Here is a 25,757-nt window from a genome sequence, read left to right as displayed (position 1 = left end):
TAATGTAAATCTGGTTGTTTTTATGGCAAACTGAACGAAAAAAAGCACGTCTTAACATTTTGCGGGTGGACTTGATGAACGGAATACCCGGATAAATCTCACCCCTCCCGTCCTGACCCCCCTACACATTAGTTTGTACAAACATTTAGTGTTCCCCTGGGGGGATTGTCACATCCATGGTGCCCCCCATCAAAAGACTGGGGCAGCGTTAGACGTGCTCTTCACACAAAACACCAGTGCGTCAGTGTCACTACAAGCATAAGTGTACCCTTCCGAGTGCCGCACAAGCGGCGATATTTGCTCGATTCATGACGATATGTGTGTTTCATACAAAACATCCACGTGCGCTGAGCCCCTTACTTTACAGAGGTTGGAATTAATCAAATCCATTGACATGCGTGGCGAATATGTACGGCTAACAATCGCATTGCTTACATTGAACTAACTCTACCCCCACCGTCGCTACAAGCTTGCTAACAATGTGGACATAAATTTAACGTCACAGTGTTAAATAACGTCCGACTTCCAAACTGGTTACCTTGAATAAATAAACGATAGTTTTTTGTAAAAATAAAACTTTTTCACGTAACAATAAACGAAGAAATGCCTTAATTATGCATGTGTGTCTTTCGCTTGCTCAAGAGGTTACGTTCTTGTGCCAGTGTGTACATGAATTCTGTGTACCACGCCAAAAATAAGCCAAGATCGCGCCAATGTCGATTGCCTCTAAAAAAAACAACATACAATGTACAAGTTTATGCATATCGGAAGAATAATTTAGTCAAACTGTCCGAATATATCAACAATGCAATATATTTTTAAAAATTAAAAAGAAAATAGTATTTAAAATGCTGTCACTACACAATGTTTCGAAAGATCGTAAAAAAAATAAAGCGTTTGGGAGGGTCACTGCTTTTGTACAGTCATGGGAGAAAAATCTCCGCCCCTCCCCTCAGAAACTACTGTTCCCTTACATCAATATTTTCTTGTATGTCTGCCAGGAGAACACAAGAGAAGGGTCACGAAAGATTATTGGTCAGCGATAAATTGTGAAACCCAGGTAAACTCCCTGGCCTATGTTGAACAATATTTATGCAGTGCTATCAGATTCCATGTTTCGGACGAAAGGATCGACGTATGCTTGTATGGTATTGTGAACTTTCAAGTGCCCACCTGGTTTTTTTTCTCTTGCTTGTCGTGTGTATGATATCTTAAAGGGGGATTCTCATCGAGCCAGCTGGCAGCCTGGGCAAGGTTAGTCGAGGTCGCTCAACACGTCTGTGTAAGACTACCAAGACGTCGGTCACTTGTTATTCAAAAATATTTTTCCCTGAGAAAAGATGACAAATGTTGGATATCTTGAAGCAGTGACCGAGAACACATTCTGTCTAAACATTAGGAGATACATGATGATCTTGAAAGTTCTTCTGTCAAAATTGTTACTTTGGTCATGACAATCACACATATTTCGAGACACTGCTTGAATTTATTTTTTCATATATGTTTTGTTTCTGTGGGGGGTTTGGGTTTGTTTGTGTGGGTTTGTTTTCTATGGGTTTTTTTGGGGGGTGGGGTGGGGGGTATTTTGGAGTTTTTTTGTTGTTGGGGTTTGGGTTTTTTAAGTTGGGGGGGGGGGGGCGTGGTGGCTGTGGTGTTACTGTTTGGTGTGGGAGGTGGAGGGGGGTGCACGATGCTTACTTCGTAACATGTTCTTTATGACTTACCTAACGTCTCAAACTATACGATTATCTTTTAGCGTAAATGGTATTCAACGCTCAACATGGTACAGTCTAGCCCCGTGGACGTGCCGCGGTAAATAAGGACCCCTGCTCTCCTTGTAAGATTTGCTTCCTTGCACACTGTGGTCCCATGGATATCCCACTCAGACACAGGAAGGGTATCAACAAGTACCATATTTTGATATGACGCTGCCGGGGATCGAACCACCGACCTTCCCCTCTCCGGACAGACGCTCTACCACTAGACCACGGAGACGGTTTACAAGGTAAACGTCTGTCTTCCTACTGCGTCAATGTGGGCCTTCCTTCTACATTATAACTCAAATACTTTTCAAAGCGTCGAGAACCCGTGAAGATCCTGGTTAGAATGGCACATCATCAACCCATGCTTGTCGTAAGATGCGACTATGCTTGTCGTTAGAGGCGTCTTGCGGGATCGGGTGGTCTGGCTCGCTGACATGGTTGATGCATGTCATCGTATCCAAATTGCGGAGATCGATGCTAATGATGTCAGTCACTGGTTGTCTGACCAAGACTCGATTATTTACATTCCGCTGACATAGAACTGGAATATTGCTGAGTGCGGCGTTAACCAACAAACCAACAAATCAAAGTGACGTGAACGCAATTCACTCACTCACTTCAGACAATGAGGTGGGTTCATTCGTACCTTGGTAGCCACGTAACCGTGATGCAGTGGATGGAGGTGTAGACGATGTAATCACCACCATCCTCGAGGCGTCTCTACTGCATATGGTAATCAAGCTTCCATGGCCTCAGCATCAGTGCAAACAATACATCGAGATACCCAGGCCAAGACAAGATTCCCGTCTTTGCGAGAGCTCAGCGAGGTCAACCTGACCACGTGATCAAAACACTCGGCACGAGATCACCGCTGCTTCCCGCGCTCGCTGGTCGTATCTGCCTTATCACGTGACAATGATGTACCGTTTGTGAAAAATCAAACGCACACCTCCAGTACAGCGAGTAAAAAACACGAAACCAGAACAGACCAATGGAATGGAGCCCTGCCGTTAAGTCCGCTCTATATAAACCACACGACTGCAATTCTGGCCCCACTGAACAGTGACCCAAGTGACGTATTGCTACCCTATGGCGAAACCTAGTGCAAGTCACTGACGATGAAGTGTTCACTGAGTTTGGATTACGTGAAGACGCTAGTATGTGTGTTCGTGGTGTTGTCGGTGGTGGACTGTCGCCGAGGGCGACGGGCGAAGCGCGGCAATGGCAAGTGCGGGAGTGACTCCCTCGCCGAGTACAACCTCTCCTTCTTCGGGGACTGGGCGAAAGAAGCATTTCCCAGAATGTACCCTAAGTACAGACCTCACGCTCAGTGGTCCAAACTGTTTGGTAAGTCCCATTTGTTTGGCATGAAATACTATCCTTGCAACATACCATGTACATCAGTTTCTGACTGTTGCACAATTAGAAGTATTTGTTATGTTCCTCATATTCTTTCTCATATAGACCGCCTCCGTGGTCTAGTGGTAGAACGTCCGCCCGTAGAGCGGAAAGTCTCGGGTTCCATCCCCGGCCGCCTCATACCAAAAGACGTTAAAAGCTGGTTCTTCTTGTTTCCCTGCCTGGCGCTCGGCATTAAGGGGCTAAACAAGGACTGGTCGGCTCTGAGTCAGTATACTCTGTCTGAGTGGGGTATTCACGGAGGGGGACACCAGAAATTGGCTTCACACATTGTACCCATGTCGGGAATCGAACCCGGTTCTTCGGCGTGACGAGCGAACGCTTTAACCACTGGGCTACCCGACCGCCCCTACACCATGTGTAAGTGGTTGTAAAATTACAGCTGAAAATTATCTTGTTACACGTTGTAAGAATGCAAAGTTATGAGGATATCCCAGAATCAGGGGGAGTCGGGGAGGGGGAGTCTAGACGCTGTGTCTGGTTCGAACTCAAACGTTGTACAGTAAAATACGTTTATAACGAACACGCTTATAACGAACTTACAGATATAACGAACTTATTTTTTGGTCCCGGCCATTTGCTGTATATTTGTTGTATATATGCATTTATGCGTACTACGGTTATAACGAACTAAAACTAGTTCGTTATAACCGTAGTTTAGAGTACCTGTATCATAAGAGGAATCATCAACTGTCATATTTCCTAAAATAGTTCTTCAATATTCAATGTTGGAGTCCACAACACGGACATCGGTTGAGATGAAGAGACTCACTAAATAGATCCCTGGGTGGTGCTGTAGAAGAATTGAGTCTGGTTACAATGATATATGGCGACATTGTTGCTAAATGCGACTGGGCTCCGGTCAATACTGCTAATTGCGATTCAAAATCTCACTCGTTCTAAGACGTATCTATTTTATCATTAGATATTGTTAAGAAGGGGGTTGGAATTCGGTCAGTCGGTAGTGTTAAAGGAGGACAGAGATCTAGTCAGTTGGCAGTGTTAAAATGTGGACGGCGGAGATCTGGTCAGTCGGCAGTGTTAAAGTGGGGACGGCAGAGATCTGTTCAGTCCGCAGTGTTAAAGGGGACAGGAATATGGTCAGTCGGCAGTGTTAAAGTGGGGACGGCAGAGATCTGGTCAGTCGGCAATGTTAAAGGGGAAACGGCAGAGATCTGGTCAGTCGGCAGTGTTAAAGGGGACAGGAATATGGTCAGTCGTGCAGTGTTAAAGTGGGGACGGCGGAGATCTGGTCAGTCGGCAATGTTAAAGGGGAAACGGCAGAGATCTGGTCAGTCGGCAGTGTTAAAGGTGACAGGAATATGGTCAGTCGGCAGTGTTAAGGGGAGGATGGCAGAGATCTGGTCAGTCGGCAGTGTTAAAGGGGACATGGATATGGTCAGTCGGCAGTGTTAAGGGGAGAATGGCAGAGATCTGGCCAGTCGGCAGTGTTAAAGGGAGGACGGCAGAGATCTGGTCAGTCGGCAGTGTTAAAGGGGACATGGATATGGTCAGTCGGCAGTGTTAAAGGGAGGACGGCAGAGATCTGGACAGGGCTCCGGTCAGTTGCATTGTAAAAGGGGAACAGGTGCCCTGTCAGTCGGCAGTGTTAAAGGGGTACAGGGCTCCAGTCAAACGGCAGTGTTAAAGCGGTACAGAGCTCCAGTCAAACGGCAGTGTTAAAGCGGTACATGGCTCCAGTCAAACGGCAATGTTAAAGCGGTACAGGGCTCCGAATTGTCAGCAATGTCTCTAATCTCGCTGTAAGCATGCACTGCCTTACATATGTGGATGTTACCTCACAACACTTCTTACGTCTAGGCCTACGCAGAAACAAGGCATGAGACCATGGTCTCTAGTCTCGCTGTAAGCATTCACAGCATCACATAGGTGGTGGGTACCCCCATTTCATCTCCCAACAGACAGGTTCAGATCACAACCTTCACCTTCCCGTGTCGGTAGCTGAGCTCCACGCACCACGTATCGCTGCGAAAAGTAAAGGCGAGGACGGGAGATTCAGTACAGAACGCACTTGCACCAAACAGCGTTATTTCACACTGGGATCAGATTTGCGGGGGGCTTGTGATTGAGATGAGCAAAAACTGATGTGTTATCCGAGGTCCGAATGTTTTCTGGAGAATCCTGCATAATGTGATTGCATGTAAATAGCGTCCAACGTGAAACAACGCCGTGGCGTTTTGCAGCAACGCGTTATAAATTGACAATGCACTGGTTTAACCTGCACCAAACATTCCGCTGGTGCTGCCTAAGAGGCACTGGGTGCAATAAATAGTTGCAATAAATGTTTTGTCTTAATAAATTCTCTTCACATCCAAGCTTTCTTGTTTCAGCCCTTTGATAGAAGAAACTGTGTATTAATGTTCGGTATTTGTAAAATGCAGCTACTTATAATTCTCCTGTCAACAGGTTCCTAATTTCACCACCGCGTGCCGACACGTGACTGCACTGCACGTGATTCGCAAACTGACGTCAATTTGACGCCCCCAATGCGCACATCGCGGAGCGGCATGACTATTTTGAACAACAGTGCGTTGTATGCCCACTGACCTGGAAATCATACAAAAAATATTTAAATTTCAAGAATTCCATTTTTTCATCTGATCCATGTCACTTTTAGAGATGTTTCAGTTTTCCTTTTTGCTGTAGTGTCGATGCACCAAAAACATCACGTATTTTGAAGCAGGTTCAGCAAATCAGCATACGATTCAGACAATGGGAAGCTGTATCCGGCCTGTCTGTGCATTGTAAAGGGCAATGAACGCTGTCACTGTTTGCAAACAGTCTGTTTTCATCCCCGGTGTGTGCATGTTAGATGCATGCGGTTGACACATCACACACCCCACATCCATGGCGGCCTGTCATGGCTGCCACAGGCAAAGGTCACACAACTCACGGCGTATTTCGATGTAGCTGAAGCCATGGTCATATTCTGGTGGAGCTCAATATGTCCCAGTTTGCCTTTAACGACATTATGTAAATCGAATAACTTTAATCAGGTGCATTGTCGAAATGATCTCATCCTATTTCAGTGCGAACGCACTGCATCGTAACGATCCCCTTAAAAGTGCACAGTTGGCATGGTGACACCTCCCATAAAAGTGCACAGCCGGCATTATGACACCTCCTATAAAAGTGCACAGTCGGCATTATGACACCTTCCTTAAAAGTGCACAATCGGCATGATGACACCTCCCATTAAAGTGCACAGTCGGCATTATGACACCTCCCATTAAAGTGCACAGTCGGCATTATGACACCTCCCATTAAAGTGCACAGTCGGTATTATGACACCTCCCATTAAAGTGCACAGTCGGCATGATGACACCTCCCATTAAAAGTGCACAGTCGGCATGATGACACCTCCCTTAAAAGTGCACAGTCGGCATGATGACACCTCCCTTAAAACTACACAGTCGGTATGATGACACCTTTAAAAGTGCACAGTCGGTATGATGGCACCTTTTAAAGTGCACAGTCGGCATGATGCCACCTCCCTTAAAGTGCAGTCGACATGATGACAGCTACCGTGCACTGTGGATCCAATGATACCTTCATAAGGGACGTACTGTCGATAGTATCATCCCACTCCTTAATGCCTTCATACCCAGGTTATCGATACCACTCGTTTTAAAGGCGCAATCCCGTGGGGATTCCCAGTTTGACTGGGTCCCCATTACCCTATGCTTGTCGTAGGAGGCTATTACAATGGAAGTGGTGATCAGGCTCGGTTACTTGGTTGATTGGCTGTTGCTCATTGTTGCAATTCGCTGTGCAGAGTTGCGTCCCTTTGGAACGCCAGAAACCTATGATCGTAGGTTCGAATCCCGTTTCTCCCGATTATGTTTCTAGGTTTGTGAGCACGATACCTGTGATAGGGGTTTCACCAAAGTGAAAACGTCTAAAACCTGCATCACTTCGGACTTTCCTCCCACATCGAGCAGACACTGCGTGATATAACTGAAATACTATTCACAGCTGTGTTAAACCAAACTCACTCACTGTCCACATATTATGTCCCTACAAGCACAGAAAGAAAAAACGATAATTCTATGGTGCACGATAATACCAAAGAAGTCGTGTATACGTGCGTATGTTCGCAGACTGATACCCGTTCATGACTTCAGCTGAAGCCAAAACAGGTACATGATATAATATGCAACAATCCGTCACGTCACCCAAATCTATGTTTAGAAGCACTAGAGTTACGACGCCCATAAAGTTTCGGGTATGTAGGAAGACTAGCAAACTAAGCACAAACACAATTAAAAAAAGGTTACAGTTTAACAATGTCTCTGTCGGCTAAAAATGTCCGTACACCTGTAAATCACTTTAACGCATGTGCGAGAGACGTGTCGTCGGGGACGCAGAGGGGATTATCCGGTGCCCCTTCCCGTCCTCCCAACGGCAGTGTCAACATTAGTCGTCAGAGACCCACTGGCAACATAAGTATTATTTTTAGTCTTTAGGGCAATGTCATTCATGCACTGCCACGGCAGCCAATGAAACTGCACGATGCCAGATCACGTGGGCGAGACGTTCATGCTGCAGGAGGGTGGTCACATGTTGTCTCAGTCAAAGATTTGTAAGGACGTCAACTCGGGCTATAACGAACTATGATAATAATGATGATGATGATGATGATGGTGCCCTCATGGGATAACCAACTAGAAACTTGATAATAATAATAGACGTCCTTCTGGTTTCATAGTCCAGTATTGTGGAGCGAGCGCACCACGAACCTGTGGGTTTTGCTAAACGAACGAACACATTATCCATTATGTGTTCCCATCGCTCCCAACCCGGGACGTAGAGAAGTGTTGTTCTAGTATAACACACAGACCCATCTTTTTCATTATGGGCGTGTGAAGCCCATTTCTATCGTCCACCCTCGGGGGCGGTCGGGTAGCCTAGTGGTTTAAGCGTTCGCCCGTCACGCCGAAGACCCGGGATCAATTCCCGACATGGGTACAATGTGTGAAGCCCAAATATGGTGTCCCCAACCGTGATATTGCTGGAATATTGCTAAAGGCGGCATAAAACCATCACACACACACACTTACAGAAACTTACAGAAACTCACTCACGCTGGTCACATGTTTTGGTTATGAATTCTCCACGGTATGAAAGACACCCGCATTTCCGTTCTTTATGAAGAACCCGTGTAGATCCGGGGTAGAATAGGTCTTCAGCAACCCATGCTTGCCTTTAAAGGCGACAATGCTTGTCGTAAGCAGCGACTGATGGGATAGGGTGGTCAGGCTCGCTGACTTGGTTGAAACATGTCATCGATCCCAATTGCGTGGCTCGGTGCTCATGATATCAATCACTGGATTGTCTGGTCCAGACTCGACTATTTACAGACCGCCGTCATATAGCTGGAATATTGCTGAGTGCAGCGTAAAACAACTAACCAAACCAAAACTTTATGAAGAATACCGTTAGCGTCGTAGGTCGCCGGGGTGAATATGCAGAAATGCAGTAGCCTAACGGTTAACTCGTTTGATCGTTCTGCCGAACACCGGGTTCGATGCTCCGGAACAGCACAACGTCCACTTTACGTCCACGGCCTTTGTAGAGGTGAAGAGTTGCGAAAGTGGTGTAAAACCAAATTCACTCACACATTAAACTACCACAATGTCGAGGCTATATAAATATGAGTTATCAATTATTTTTGTTAGTTAATGCTTTAGAAACAACGCTGAACATTGTTCAATTCAGTACGAACCTTATGGGTAGACTGTGTGTCGAGTGGTTCTACATACTACTCAAAAGAAGTTAAGGAACATCATACTCTTTGATATTACTATTGTAAATCTGTCATGCCATGAAATATCGGGTGTTCTTTAACTTCTATTGAGTAGCATATATCCGTAGCACACTTTCCTTGGTAGTTGATACATTTCATAATATAATAATATTTAAATTACAATCAAATATGTTGCATCCACAAAAACGTTAAACTTCGCGTGTTTTTGGCAATATTTTCAACACACAGATCCGGTGACCGTGAGTCACATGGTCGCCTCGGTCAAGTCCACCCTATGAGTGTCCGAAAGATAAACACGCCCACCGCCTCCAAAATGGCAACCCTATATTTTCTTGTCTGTTTTTAGACCGATTTGATTCTATTTCTGTAAAGGTTGTGGATATATTAATCCGCGTGTAAACCGCCTCCCGCCGTAGTGCCTGCATGTAATCCTCCGCGTGTTGGTGCTGACCGCCAGGTCTAGTTGTTGCCCCCAAGTGGGCGACAGGTAGACACTGGCGCCCACGCAAATGAACCATTTGGTCTTTTTTCATAATTCCTTTCATTCAGACCGTGTTTGAACGTTATTGCTTGCCGCCATGATGTCTCTTAGCAACACGGGTTTAGACTGTGAGTCATATGACATCAGCTTCTGGACTGTTGTATCCCACCGTCACACCGTCATGTAATCCTTGTTTGGTTAATGAATCACACGGCACCTCTAATGCAAAGATAGACACATCTTGTTTTATTATGATTGTTGAATCTGATCCTCAGATCGTATCGTAGGTGAGTGACGGTCACATTTTGTAATTTGTTGCGAAAGGAACCCGGAACTTAAGTGTGACGGGCGAACGATTTACCACGAGGCTACCCCACTGCATGCTTATATTGTCGTATATATATCTATTTGAATAATGAAGATACAAGTTTGGGACAAGTGATACTTGTACAAGTATTTGCTCCATCCCCCCCCCCCCCCCCCCCCCCCCCCCCCAAGTCGAAAAAAAGTTAACTACGGCCTTGGTCACTACGGGCTTTCCTCCAACATCAAGGTGAAAAACCGCGATATAACGGAAATTCTGTTCAAAGGGGCGCTAGATCAACTCGCACACTCATTTATTATCAATAGTAACGAGTTTCGAATCCAAGAGTTTGTTTCGTCAACATCATAGCAGCACTCGTTGCCTTCATCCAAGTGATGCTGGCGAAGGTGGTCCAGTGTCTTAAGGACCAACATTTGCTTTGCAGAAATGCGTCCCAAAGTTGTGCCACGATCCGCCTTGAGAAAATGACTTTCTATGGCTGGACAACCCAGTATTTCGACCCGAACCCGTCAATACACGCCATGAATCTGGAAATCCTCCGAACACCAGAAATGAATGACTAGTTGGCGAAAATGTGTTTGCCATTGACATTAGCTCCAGGAATTATACTTTCTGATGCCTTAAAAGAATAATATGCACATCAAATCAGTTCATTACCCTCTATCGATGCCAGATAAGCAAACACTCATATGATTCCTGTATTTGCTCAATCAGCGAAACCCAATTCCCCGTCGGCGGATGAGTGTACCAGAGATGGCTTGAAGGTCAAGGCCACACGTGTCCTCGCCAGCGTTAGAAACCTGCTGAGGTCTGCATTTGGGTACTTCGACGTCATTATCTCAATCCAGGGTCATGAGCCATATTATTCCTAACATAAGAGCTTTTTACATTTGTTATAGAAACTATAAAAAAAAGTAGAGGCCACGTCCGGAGCGTGCGAGATTAGCATTGTAATCAGTAATGGCATTTGTCAAGATCTGACTGGATGCTCTGTTTTTTTAGTAATTTTGCAGTTTTCTTGAACTCACAAACGCCCATTTAAAAACAAACATTAGTGTTCACGATGGGGAAAATGATGGGTGCATAGGAGCTGATCTGGTGTGATGTGGCCTATTTCCTTCTCATACATTATGATAGTTTACATTGTAATCACAGAGGCTTGTGCAACAACACGACAGGACGGATGTCATCTGTGGTTGAGGCTATTTATAGACTGTCCTTTCCTGTCCGGAAACCAATCAAACCCGAAATATTGTTCTTCCACGTGCAACTCGTTTTTGTGTTTGTGTCTGAACTAAGTTTATGACCTTCCCTGACCTCCGAGGTCAAATGGAGTCCTTTGTAAAACGAGATGTTGGGGTTATGTTGCGCAGCGCCTTTTAACAATGAAACCAGTTTGCATCTTTGATGAATCACGGGGGACTGACTGGTGGGATTTTCTGGAACGCCGTGAAGCTACCCTCTGTTTGAGAACGTGAGAGGGTGATCATTTCTTACCAGTGTGAACATTGTGGTCACGATTTACTTACCTTTGTTTACAACACGCGACCATGTCCCGGAGTACATGTATGTGCAGGACATTATATGGCAATAATAGTAATAAGAACAATATGTCACATTTATTTAAATCTTGCATAACGGTATATATTCAATACTCGTCTTCAAGTGGCTTGTATTCGGATATACGGGGGGGCGGCCGTGTAGCCTAGAGGTTAAAGCGTTCACTCGTCACGCCGAAGACCCGGGTTCGATTCCCGACATGGGTACAATGTGTGAAGCGCATTTCTGGTGTCCCCCGCCGTGATATTGCTGGAATATTGCTAAAAGCGGCGTAAAAGCATACTCACTCACTCGGATTTTCGGTATAATATGATGTGTAATAATAGTGCCATGTTAGATGTTTATGAGGTATCAATGCGATGTTTGGAGGTATCAATGCTATATATGGAGGCCAATTGGAATCCGTTTATGGTTTGAAGGCCATCTGGGTATCAATGCGATGTTTGGTTTGTTGTTTTTTCAGTTTGTTTAACGCCACGCTCAGCAATAGTCCAGCTATATGACGGCGGTCTGAAAATAATCAAGTCTGAAAGATAATCCAATGATTGAAATCATGACCATCGATCTAAGCATCTGAGATACGATGACATGCATTAGCCAAGTCAACAAGCCTGACCACCCGATCCTGTTAATCGCCTCTTACGACACGCATGGGTTGCTGGAAGACCAATTCTAACCCGGATCTTCACGCGCCCGATATTATAAGACTATATGGATAAGTATCAATGACATATTTAGAGGCCATATGGGTGTCAATTCGTTATTTAAGGGAAACCAATTCAGTGTTATAGTAAGCACCATAGTGCCATCTAGGGCTGGGACAGGTAACTTGGGTTCTCGGGTAGGAAATTTGGACTCGTCCCAGCCCAAGTGCCATGATGTCTGCTATGCGGCTACAGCACGTCCGACTTATTTCGAGCGAGAGGTCAAGGTCACCTGAGACAAACTATGATATGAACCCTAGCAACACCCACCCTTGTTCACAGGACTACAGGATAATAAAATGTCGCATGTTTGCTGCTGTCGAAGGTTAAAATCATTGTCATTCTCTCATCAAAGGTTTACAAGATGTCTCCATTGTTGTCATCTGTAGAGATGTAATACATGGAGCCAGTTGCTACATGACCTCTCGAAAGAAAAACATTCCAGTACTGAAGATCCATATCGCCTTATAGCGAACACTACGGTGGCACTATAGATAACACTACGGTGGCACTATAGATAACACTAAGTTGGCACTGTAAATGTCAGCATACGATAGCTATGCGATTAAACGCAAAGAACAATGGAGAACGAAGCCTGGTTTATTTCACGATGAAACATTGTTCTGTCATGATGTAATTTCTGGAGATTCGAATATGCTGGCAACGAGGTGACGTTGTAAAATGAACGACGTTATTTTTGAGTGGGAAGAGTCTCGCGAGTGGCTCCCCATAGATGAAACTGGGCAACTTAGATAAACGCAATGGTCGAACAATCGCATCCAAAAGTTGGAGAGATATGACGATCGGTATTTCGAGAAAATGTACAGGTGATCGACATGAGGATTTTGAAAATATAGATGAAATACCAAACTTAACCCCCCTTTTCATAAAATGGACGTCGCTGAGGTCGGATTGTATTCAGGGAGTCATTATTTTAATATTTTGAAATTTGTACATTTTATTAACATCCCCAGGGAGGCTGTACATCACTCTGATCTCTCGGCTGCGCCCCGAGTGGTTTATTCTCTCTGCAGTGTTATATTTACGATAAACAACTCCCACTCGTCGTTATGTATTTCTTAAATAGATAACACTACGTTGGCACTATAGATAACACGTACAATGTTGGCCCTCTAGAAAACACTACGTTGACACAATAGATAACATTACGGTAACACTATAGAAAACACGACGGCGGCACTATAGATTACATTACGGTGACACTTCATAAACACTTTGTTGGCTCTATAGAAAACACAATGTTGGCAATATAAATAACACTACGACGGTACCATAGATAAATCTACGGTGATACTATAGATAAAACTACAGTGGGACTATAGATAACATTACGGTGACACTATAGATAACATTACGGTGACACTATATATAACACTACGGCGACACTATAGATAACATTACGGTGGCACTATAGATAACATTATGGTGACACTATAGATAACACTATAGGGGACTATAGGTAAAATGTCGGTAGCACTGAAGATTACAACTATGGTGACACTATAGATAACACTATAGACGCCCAATATATAACACTACAGTCGAACAATAACACTACGGAACCATGGCATGGCACAACGCTAGTACGACGAAACGAAATATAAAACGACTTCCGTTGCACTTAAAGCATTTACCAATGAAATAAGCTTATGCCATAAAACAATGCATGTCCAACCCCAATAACAAATCAGATAGACGGAAACGGACTTCACTGGTGTGCGTGAGCAGATGTTCACAAACAACATGGGTTGCTTTGATGAGTGACACATGACTCCAGCCATACTGACTCGCCAGTCGTTCAAAATAAGATATTCGATTTCTCACTGTATTTATCGGCAGCCCCATCAATCAGGCAACATTGACAGTTCCTATTATAGATGCTGCTGCTTGATGCTCTCACCTGGTCCTGACCCCACCTTGTTGATAACCTGCCCATTAACCGCCTGCCGGCTTGTCCACGTCCCGACGGTCATCTGTGCTTAATTGTGTCCACCCTTTGTCATGTTTTAGTAGAACAGACAGAAAACGTTATTATATTTATTTGATTTATTTACACCATAATGCGAAAACGGCTGTAAGCTAGGGGATCTCAAAAAGTGCGTGCGTGCGTGTGTGTGTGTTGGGGGGGGGGGGGGGGGGGGGGGGGGTGGTGCTCTGAAAGGCTTCCAGTGACTCTCTTCATATCCTAAAACTGCATTCCTCTAGCCTTGCCCACTATTATAGATTTGCATGGGCTGTAGTAGAATATTTGTTTCCGGTCCTGAATGGCAGACTGGGTTTCTGGGTGAAAGGTGGGAGTCGTAACAGGTCAAACTTAGCAGCGTCTCTCGAGCTGGATTTTGTCGTATTCTGTTAAATGAATAAATGAACAAATAGAAAGACTTCTCATCTACTACACATATATGTCTGTTCACTCTGGCCACGAGGTCCGATTCCCACCCACCCATCCCCATCGGTTGGTTACTCCATGACCCTTGAAGATCCGGGTTAAAACTGGTCTTCGGCAACCCATGCTTGTCGTAAGAGGCAACTATACTTGTCGTAAGAGGCGACTAAAGGGCTCGGGTGGTCAGGATCGCTGACTGAGTTGATGCATTTCATCGTATCCCAATTGCCTAGATCAATAGTCATGATATCAATCACGGGATTGTCTGGTCCAGACTCGATTATTTACAGATGACGTTAAACAACAAACGATAAAAAAAACATGACCCCTTCCACATATTGTAGGCTAGCGGGATGTTACGTAGATACGTTGCCTCAGCAACCCTAACACCCTCCCCTAGCTATGTTCCTCAAGGATGGCTGGTCATTGCCACGGGCAGTTGGTTACCACCACCGATGTTTCAGAAATGAAACTAGGATCTCCTCGTGCCAGTGGTACTCTTTGAACACATCTATGGAAGAATTAGCGGTAGCTCAGAACCAACAACTCAACAATACAACCCCAGTGAGCGTGGTATCGGTGCTAAGTATGATATAAGAGGTTTCAAATCGCACCTGCTTTGATGTATGCAGCCACGTGCATCTAACAATGGCGGAGCATGACAGCTGCCGAGATACCCAAGCAGGGACGAGCAGTTAATGTCGGAAGTCAAACCCCGAGTAAACACACCCGCTTGTGGGAAACGTCGAGCGTTTGCAATGTCTTTGAATGTAAACGAGAGCTGGATAGTTTTCTAAGTAGTAAAGAACGCCGACTGACCCGGGTGCAGGGAGACATGTACTTGGCTTCATCTGGCATGCAGGACAAGGGGTAGTTTTGCAGTGTCCTTTGTGAGAAGTCGTGTAGGGTTGAATGCCTCCCCATGACCGTCTTTCAGAAACACCTTTTTATGTTTGGGAATAGGAAGCAAGTCTCAGGTGGTTACTATGTTAAACCCACGAGAACGGGTACATGCTGCCAAACCAAAGTTCACGATCTGTTTGAATCTGACACTCAATTCTGGCAGCTAAGGTTACGGCGAGTTTTTTCGCCTCGGATCACATGAAAAGCAGGCCACCGTTGTGTGTGGATCTGCCTAATCGATATATTGTAAAGTTCAGATATATTTCGATCTGACTTAAAAAACAGTTAACCAAACGCACACATATCACTGATGAAGACTTGAAATGGTTCTAGGTCAAACTTAAAATAGTCTCGGTTAGATGTACAGTACGTTAGAGGTGAGGTGAAATGGGGTTTAACGTCGCGTCCAAGATTATTGCATATATAGCGACGTGCATGCACGTGTGTGTGTGTGTGTGTCTGCTTGTACTAGTCCGGACTGATGCCGATTTATAGTGCTAGCAAACTGAGATACCATGCCGCAGCTTAACATGAATACCCCACTCAGACACAGTATACTGACTCCGAGCCGACCAGTCCTTGTTTTAGCCCCTTAATGCAGAGCGCCAGACAGGGTAACAACAAGTACCATCTTTTATCGTCTTATGGTAACCCGGGTTTGAATTCCGACACGGGTACAAAAAAATGTGTAAAGCCCAATTCTGGTGGTCCCCATGATATTGCTGGAATATTGCTTAAAGCGGAATAAAACCATATTCACTCACGATGACATTGAAATGAATAGTTTGGTGTCAGCTCTATTTTAGACACTTTAAGTGAGTGAGTGGATTTGCAACGTTTGTAACGTCATCTTACAATTTCACAAATGCACTCATCATGGGAGTTGAACCCGTGTCCCTAGCGCTTCAAGTGGACGCATCACCCACTAGACTAATCCACTGCCCGTGTTGACAATCAAGCCATCTGGTTGAGATTGACTCGTCTACATCTGCAACGTATGTAGATATATGAAAGTTCAGTTCTCCCCGATGCGAGTGAATCATACCTCAATGTCAAGGCCACACTTACCAAATCGGGCCAGTGCGTGATCGTGCTATGGAAAGTAAGTACATCAAAAACAGACGGGTGGCACAAACCCAGAAACTGATAATGTTTCCCCCACAACTGGTGCTCTGACATTTCAGCAAGACCGACTTGCGGACGCGACTGTTGCACAATACTTGTCCTAGACACGGTTTTCACTCTGCTCTATATACTGCAGCCTGACCCGGTGTTCTACAACAAACATACGTTGGCTATTGCTCCCTCAATCTGCCTCATACATATCGTCTACAGACAGCACCTGGGACCAGTTGTTGGGGAAATATCGCAGGAAGATTGATCTTTTACCAACGTCTGCGCGTAAGAGGTCATCAACATGGCCGCTCCGGGTGCATGCGGGGCGTCTGGGTCGGCGTGTTCGTTAGGATAGACCGGTTTAGGGTTGTGCTAAGGAGTTGTCATCACAGTGTATGATACATTGTAACATCTGGTCCAGAGACTGGTAGTCGAGATAATGGGAAAACATCCCCCAATAAACACTGTTTGTGAAGATAGACAACACGTGTCCAGCCTCGTTCCTGTGTATGTAACGAAACGCATAACAGATGGACATCCTATCAGTGGCATTTTGAACCTGCCAAAATAGCACCTGACCACCATCTTACAACTGTTTGTGGTGGTGTTACTTCCTTCTATATTCACGAACATAGGTTAAAATGCCATCGGTTGAAATACTGTATTGGGGTGTGAGAATTATGGAGAGGAAACGGCAACAACACGACAATGATATTACAACATTGTCATTGCAAAAACACGACAATAACAACATTGCAATATCGCATCAACATCAGCAACAGCACGACGTCAATTTTACATGAACAGCATCCCAACAACACAGCAATATGCAATAAAAATAGCAACAGCACAACAATAGCACAGCGCCGTAATACCATCAACATTACATAAACACATTGCAACATCACAATACCAACAGCAATATTACAGGAACAGCAGACCCGTGAAGATCCGGGGTAGAATAGGTCTTCAGCAACCCATGCTTGCCTTAAAAGGCGACTATGCTTGTCGGGGCGATTAACGGGATCGGGTGGCCAGGCTCACTGACTCGGTTGATGCATCTCGTCGAAACCTAATTGCGTGGATAGATGCTCATGATGTCAATCCCTGGATTGTCTGGTTCAGACTCGTTTATTTACAGACCGTCGCCATAGAGCTGGAATATTGCTGAGTGCGGCGTTAAACAACAAACAAACACAGCAACAGCAACATCACGACAATACCAACAGCAAAACCTCAACAAAGAAGTAACAGCAAAACGATAACAGCAACCACAGCAATATATCGATATATCACAACTCAGGTCACAGCTTGAGGGTCTACTACTAGACAAGTAGCCCAAAAGTCAAAGGCACCGAAGTTCACTGCAGAGTTAGGGCCCTGGGGTGTGCCAGGATCCGCTGATTGTAAGCTAAATTCCCAAATTCGCCCATGGGTCAAGTTGAGGTGACCGCCGCTTTGTAGAGTACTTAGTTTATCATAGTTTGTGAGGAAAACCCGAGATGACGCAAGTCATAGATTTTTAAAACTTGTTTGACAAACCAATGATTATAATCAGGACTAATCTGGACATGGCCAAAGGTGAGAATTAAGAAGAGAGAATTGCTGAGATTTAGATTACTGGGCCACCCGTGCACCCGTTTGAGCAAATAATTCACTGAATGAACGATAAATTCGGACCAATAATTAACTCCGAGTTTCCGCCTTATCGCCCAAGTCGAGTCCCCTTGATTCAACTCTAAGCACTTTTCGTAAATACACTTCTAGCAGAAGTAGTCTCATTTGTGTCATGACCCGACACTGGAAAACTTTGAGGACATTGTTATTTCCAGTCTTAACAACCAAACCTGGAACGAATCACATGAGGGATATTCAACTGTGTACATTTCTCAGTGTGTAAACAGGCGGTTGCTGAGCATGCAAACGGTGACGTGAAGTTCGCTGTAAATCATAGTCTATACATTCTGCTAAATAAGGGGAAGAATATAGGACAACATCTGCACGACAGACATACATGTAGAATTGATGCAATTCAGCTACACGGGGCGTTGGGGGTAGCCTGGTGGTTGAAGTGGTCGCTCGTCATGCCGAAGGGGGCACGGGTGGCCCAATCGTCTAAGGCGCTGCGATTCGCTGTGCAGAGTTGCGTCTCTTGGGCACGCCAGAAACCTATGAGTGTGGGTTCGAATCCCTGTTCGCCCCGATTATGTTTCTAGGTTTGTCAGCACCATACACGTGTTCGTGGGTTTCACCGAAGTGGTGAACGTCTGAGACCTGCATCACTTCGGGCTTTCCTCCCACATGAAGCTGACACGCCGTGATATAACTGTAATACTGTTAAAAGCGGCGTTAAACCAACTGACTCACTCACTCACTCGTCATGCCGAATGCTCAGGTTCTAGTCCCCACAGAGATAAAATGTGAGCCTATTTCTAGCGCCCCCCGTGCTTTTTACGGCAAGCAGCTACTGGAGACTTCTGCTTACTCCTCTATCCGCTATCTGTAGCAGTATGCGGAAAGAAAATTGTTGTTTCTTTACAAAATTATGCTGATCCCTGGACTATTTTTTTCAGGTTTAACTCATGGGCGGACGCATAAGATGTGGTCTGTGGGTGAGCTGGCCTCTCATGCTGTTAAGAAATTTGTTGAAGAAAGAAGCACAATATTACTGGACAGGCATGCGCAAGGATACAATGACACGTTTGATATATTCACCGCTGCACCAATCCGAGGAGGGGTGGGTCGGACGTCGGCAAGAATCTTCGCTGATGGAAAACATTCAAAGGTATGTATAACATCGCGAGGAGTAATTATATCAGATGGATTAGGGCCCATCTGCACAAAGCGATCTTTGCACTACGACCATCTTAACGCTCATACTTTAACATAGACATTAGACATTCTGTGACACAAGTCGAAGCTCTGTGATGTCTTTGTGCCAGTTGATGCACAATACGGTGCGTGGTTCGTCTTGATTATTGCAATTGTATAGGGAGTGAGTGAGTGAGATTGGTTTTACGCGGCTTTTAGCAATATTCCAGCAATATCACGGCGGGGGACACCAGAAATGGGCTTCACACATTGTACCCATGTCGGGATTCGAACCCGGGTCTTCGGCGTGACGAGCGAACGCTTTAACCACTAGGCTACCCGACCGCCCCTGCAATTGTATAGCGATGTGCCATCCAGGCAGGCAGGTGGGTATGACGTGGTAGGGGAAAATAGCATTGGAGTGAGTGAGTGAGTTTGGTTTTACGCTGCTTTTAGCAATATCCCTGCAAAATCACGGCGGAGGACACCAGAGATGGGTTTCACACATTGTACCCATGTGGGGAATCGAAACCCGGGTCTTCGACGTGATGGGCGAACGTTTAAACAACAAGGCTGCCCCACCGCCCTTAATAATGACCTTTGACATACAGTATAACCGTAAGAACCGTTTAGGGAGAGTAACAGGTAAGGTGAAATGGAGTTTAACGTCGCGTCCAAAATTATTGCACTTATATAGTGACGTGCATGCACGTGTGTGTGTGTATGGCTTCTTGTACTAGTCCGGACTGATGCCGATTTATAGTGCTAGCCCACTGAGATACTATGCCGCAGTTTTAACATGAATACCCCACTCAGACACAATATACTGACTCCGAGCCGATCAGTCCTTGTTTTAGCCCCTTAATGCCGAGCGCCGGACAGGGTAACGACAAGTACCATATTTAAACGTCTTTTGATATGACGCGGCCTGGTATCGTACCCCGGACCTTCCGATCTCCGGGCGGAGAGTAACACCCTTTGACTCACGTTCTATGCATGTTGCAGGTTTCCTTCCTGGTGAAGATCATCCCGAGTCCTGACTGGTTTGTTGGCGTCGATGGACTGGAGCTGTGCCGCAATGGCCGCTGGAGAAGGAAGGTGTACGCCCACCTCCGCCCAATGGACGCCGGAACTGACAAAGGTCTCACCTACACGTCCCCCAACTGGCCCTCTCACCCGCCACAGAAGATATTTGAGATTACACCCAGCTACCCCGACCACCCGGCCAGCTCCTTCTTCTACCCCGACAGAAATAAGCTGCCCCGGATAGCTCATGCCATTCTGGAGAGGGTTGTGGAATATCAGCAACAGGGACGGGTCACGGATGTTAAATTCAACTCCATGCCTAACATGGTCGTTGAGAAGCAGCCCCATGAACTGTCACACAAATCGTGGGCCCCGCAGGAGGCAGGCGCGGAAGAGATCGCGATCAACACCAAGATCGACCAGGCACTAAGGGAGAAACTAGAGAATGATATCCAGAACAGATTGAAGACGTCACCAAGACGTACCTTCTTCCTTCAGAGAATGGTGAAAAGGGGAGGACAAGTCCTGGCTGACCAGAGCTCGGAAGAGATTGAGGAAGAGGAAGAGGGACCTCACGTCGGAACTAAGATTGAACGTACTGAAGAGAAAGCTGTGGAGTCATTTCCCGCCGGGAGGGATCCGTATGCCGATGTCTCAACGACGTCTGAAAATCCTACAACACCAGCTCCAACTACATCGACTACACAGATGTACCGCCCAGTTGATAATGTTAATTCATTAACACGGGAGCATGGGCTTGAGACCGTAAAAAACACAATGGGCGAGGACAACGATTCTGAAGAAGCTGCCAAGGCTAGACTGATGCTGCAGCCGACGTTCCCGATGTCGAAGGAGTCAGACGAAGGTGAAGATGTGAGTATTGAGCAGGGCAATCTGAACATGAACAGTGTAGACAGCGAAGAAGCAAAAGAATCAAGTAGTCAGATTTCAGACCGTAGTGAGGAAAGCCATGAGATCACACAGAAGTACAATACCGGAAGTCAAGTACAGCAAAGTGTAGATCGAGAGCAGCACTACGGACACGACAATGTTGATCAAAGCGTGGACACAAGGTCGACAGGGAAGCCTATTATGTTTGATCACACTATCGATAGTCAAGTGGAAGAAGACGTTGAAAAAGACGTTGAAAAAGACGAGGACGTTGTCCCGGACTACGCCGCTGCATACTCGTCTGGAGGCGTTAAGACGGGCGCCACTCAAGGTCACCAGGTCAACCAGCACGTCGAAGACATTGTCCGGAGCGGTCAAACTGAAAGGCCCCACACTCAGACACCACCAGTGGACAGCGACGTTGACAACAACGCTCCTACCTATGTCCGAGGCGGTGCTGATAATGACGTCGAGAAAGACACGTGGAGTGAAAGTCGTGGTGACAACGTCGAGAAAGAGACAGACCAGAAAGAGGCTTTAGAAACACTGGGCATCTTCCACGTGAAATCTCCACTGAGAGGCAGGAAAACAGATGGTGAGTTGGTCTATCCTGGTCAATAGGTCCTAGGGTTAGTGAAACATTTCGTAATATATATATAAATATGCATGTAACGTAGATGGGTGTATCATGATCAATCCAACAATCTAATCAATATTAGACCTTTTACTCCGACACAATACCTCTCTGCATCAAGATCTGACGACGCTTTCATAAGAGGTCGCTGAATTCAACGTAAACCGCCAGTGCCTTCATATTCGTGTCTCTAACAATAACAGCTCCAAACAGAATGGGAGCTTTATGCTCGTACACTTGAAACCTCCTGCCTGGTTGGTATTTGAAAGGTCTTAATGGTATCATTTTGGAAATCCAACACGCTTAAAGCACTGATCACTTTCGTAAGAGGCGACTAACGGGATCAGGTGATCAGGCTCGCTGACTTGCTTGATGCATGTCATCGTATCCCAATTGCGTGGATCGATGTTCATGATTTCAATCACTGGATTGTCTGGTCCAGACTCGATAGTTTACAGGCCGCAATCATATAGCTGAAATATGACTGAGTGCGGCGTTAAACAACAAACAATCTAAGCCAACAATGAGTGAGGTGATTTATATCCGTAAGCGGTGAAAAAGACGGTACCATATCGACAGATTATTGAGAAGTCATCATAATATTCCTGACCGCCTCCGTGCTCTAGTGGTAGAGCGTCCGCCTGGAGAGCGGAAGGTCCGTAGTTCGATCCCCGGCCGCGTCATACAAAAAGAGGTTAAAAGATGATACTTGTTGTTACCCTGTCTGGCGCTGGGCATTAAGGGGCGAAAACAAGGACTGGTCGGCTCGGAGTCAGTATACTGTGTCTGAGTGGGGTATTCATGTTAAACTGCGTCATGGTATCTCAGTGAGCTAGCACTTTAAATCGGCATCAGTCCGGTCTAGTACAAGCAGCCACACACACACACACACGTGCTTGCACGTCGCTATATAAGTGCAATAATCTTGGACGTGACGTTAAACCCTATTTCACCTCACCTCACATAATAGTCCTGTGAGGCGAGGGGAGTATCCTTTTGATATAATGTGTGCTCTCGTTATGCCGAAGATCTGTGTTCGATTGCAAATATTGGTACCGTAAAACCTATGGCGATGTGCTCCCGAAATATGCTTGATGTGTGCTTTAAGTGGCGTTATACGTTACTAAGTCAATGGTATAATCCTGTATTTTCATCTTTCAGAACAACTAGACTGTTTGGTCACTGATTGGTCACCTTGGAGCGCGTGCAGCTTAACGTGTGGGTTCGGCGTCAATAAAAGGACACGTCAGGTCACACAGCACGCTCGTAATGGCGGCATGAACTGCCCAAGGCTTTCCGTTGAAAAAATATGTGGAAGCATGCGCACGTGTAAATGGAACTATTTCAACAGCATGTTCAACAGGAACAGGGGCGGACGTCGACGACGGAGAAGGAGGAGACACCATCATGGCTGAAGACACGTAAACGAGATCTGAACGAGAGCTGGTTATGATTACCATGGAAACCGTGGTTTCCATTTTTGGTATGCGCGACGTCGTGTTCACCGTTGTTGACGTAACGAATGTGTCAGAGTTCACACGGAACACTGAGACAAATGAAGGAGCGAGGAAGCCGATGCGGTGCCAGAGCGACATCCGCATGTAGAATAGATGCATTCTGTTTCACATCAACATAAGACAAGTCATCTACATTTTTATCGGAAGAGGGCGAAGTTCACTTCCGGTTGTTTTGATTCCGGATGTGTTTGAAACACGTATCACGCCGCTATGCGGCAATCAGATATTTGAAGCACAAATGAAAGTCAGAAAAAACGAACCAAGATTTCTTTTTCCGAGATATTGGAACTCAAGAGACTGAAGTAAAGACACAAAGCTTGTGTACTTTCTAAAATGACATTACTCTTCATCTAGGTCATGTAATACATCAAAAGATACATCATCGTCGATATCTTGGATGAATATTAGTTCGCGTTGTACATAGTTTTAACTATACATGTTACCGATGCTATGTGTATTTTAACCTTGACAGACTCGGTGGTTCAAGCGATGCTGTCCTCGTATTCAGAAAAACAGCAATTCACAAGGTTGGCAAAATACTCTGTATATCTGGATTCATTTGGAGAGGTTATGCCATAGCTTGTTTTTGTTGACCCCTCTCAAGAAAATAAAACCAAACGAGGTAGTCATCTTCACAAAAAACGCTGCCCTGATTTTAAAAAACGCCTTAATTACAAACAAAATAGCAGGACATAAGGTACATATGATTTGGTCGGTCCAACGGCATCGTCCTCGGGGATATATTCGTGCTTTGGTCAGTTGCTACAGGGAAGTATTGAGCGAGTTATCTTGAAGCATTTAACCGTATACGTATCCATCTGGACATGGAACTACAATGACAGAGACCTTTGAGCCACCGAGCGATAGCTGTAGATTATATACTATGTATATATAGAGCATAGGGCAAATACTTGTTTTTGTACATATTGGGTGAATCAATCTTTTGCATAATTTTTGTACAATTTTCATACTTGAATAAAAGACTTCTTGTTACCGCTTATATGACTGGTGTGTTATTGCAATAACGTGAGATGGGTTTCACGTCCCTTTATTAGGTAGTTCAGTTATATCATTACGTGTAAACTTGTGGGAGGACAACACTAAGAGACGCAGGTCTTAGACAGTTATCACGTGTGCGAAAGCAGGTGTGCTGCAGAGTGAATCTTGGATTCGAACCAGCCAGCGGAGGATCTGGCACCCGAGGAACACAAGTCTTCACAGTATGGTGTGCTGTTTTAGTCATGTGTCGTGAAGTGATGGATACGAGCCAGTGTCCGCTTTGAGGATATCTTACACTTCAAGTTGCAGGACATGGTATAGAACTTCCAAACAACAAAGTAAGGAACTCGTTGTAGGACATGGTACATGGGCTGTTATAGGACATGGTACAGGGACTGTTGTAGGACATGGTACAGAGGCTGTTGTAGGACATGATACAGGGTTTGTTGGAGGACGCATGGTACTGTGTCTGTTGCAGGGTATGGTACAGACTGTTATAGGACATGGTACAGGGTTTGTTGGAGGACGCATGGTACTGTGTCTGTTGCAGGGTATGGTACAGACTGTTATAGGACATGGTACAGGGACTGTTGTAGGACATGGTACAGAGGCTGTTGTAGGACATGATACAGGGTTTGTTGGAGGACGCATGGTACTGTGTCTGTTGCAGGGTATGGTACAGACTGTTGTAGGACATGGTACAGGGTTTGTTGGAGGACGCATGGTACTGTGTCTGTTGCAGGGTATGGTACAGACTGTTGTAGGACATGGTACAGGGTTTGTTGGAGGACGCATGGTACTGTGTCTGTTGCAGGGTATGGTACAGACTGTTATAGGACATGGTACAGGGTTTGTTGGAGGACGCATGGTACTGTGTCTGTTGCAGGGTATGGTACAGACTGTTATAGGACATGGTACAGGGTTTGTTGGAGGACGCATGGTACTGTGTCTGTTGCAGGGTATGGTACAGACTGTTATAGGACATGGTACAGGGTTTGTTGGAGGACGCATGGTACTGTGTCTGTTGCAGGGTATGGTACAGACTGTTATAGGACATGGTACAGGGTTTGTTGGAGGACGCATGGTACTGTGTCTGTTGCAGGGTATGGTACAGACTGTTATAGGACATGGTACAGGGTTTGTTGGAGGATGCATGGTACCGTGTCTGTTGTAGGACATGGTTCAGCGCCATGTGTGCGACATGGTACATGACCTGTTATAGGGCATGGTACAGGGTTTGTTGGAGGATGCATGGTACCGTGTCTGCTGTAGGACATGGTTCAGCGCCATGTGTGCGACATGGTACATGACCTATTAAAGGACAAGGTACAGACAGCGTAGTGTACACAGATACAGAAACGTGATGTCTGTTTTTGACAGGTACGAATTCTTGTGAACCATTACATTGTTATT

General features: G+C 45.4%; 1 protein-coding gene across 1 annotated transcript; it reads left to right on the top strand.

The window, feature by feature from the left end:
• Positions 1-2,724: 2,724 nt before the first annotated feature.
• Positions 2,725-24,337, top strand: LOC139452627 (uncharacterized). The gene is made up of 4 exons (XM_071234164.1): positions 2,725-3,110; positions 19,040-19,251; positions 20,283-21,789; positions 22,990-24,337. The coding sequence occupies exons 1-4, from the start codon at positions 2,882-2,884 to the stop codon at positions 23,241-23,243; spliced, it is 2,202 nt and encodes a 733-aa protein (XP_071090265.1). The 5' UTR covers positions 2,725-2,881; the 3' UTR covers positions 23,244-24,337.
• The last annotated feature ends 1,420 nt before the right edge of the window (positions 24,338-25,757 follow it).

This window comes from Haliotis cracherodii, unplaced genomic scaffold (genome assembly GCF_022045235.1).
Source record: "Haliotis cracherodii isolate W230 unplaced genomic scaffold, xgHalCrac1.p SCAF_9, whole genome shotgun sequence".
NCBI classification, from domain to species: Eukaryota; Metazoa; Mollusca; class Gastropoda; order Lepetellida; family Haliotidae; genus Haliotis; species Haliotis cracherodii.
The sequence above is the reverse complement of the archived record's forward strand: the minus strand, read 5'-3'. Positions and strand labels throughout refer to the sequence as shown.

Coding starts and splice junctions, on each gene's coding strand:
- LOC139452627 (XM_071234164.1), top strand. CDS start 2,882: ATGAAGTGTTCACTGAGTTTGGATTACGTGAAGACGCTAGTATGTGTG. Junction 19,252..20,282: donor CTGATGGAAAACATTCAAAG/GTATGTATAACA, acceptor TGCATGTTGCAG/GTTTCCTTCCTGGTGAAGAT. Junction 21,790..22,989: donor GAGAGGCAGGAAAACAGATG/GTGAGTTGGTCT, acceptor TTCATCTTTCAG/AACAACTAGACTGTTTGGTC.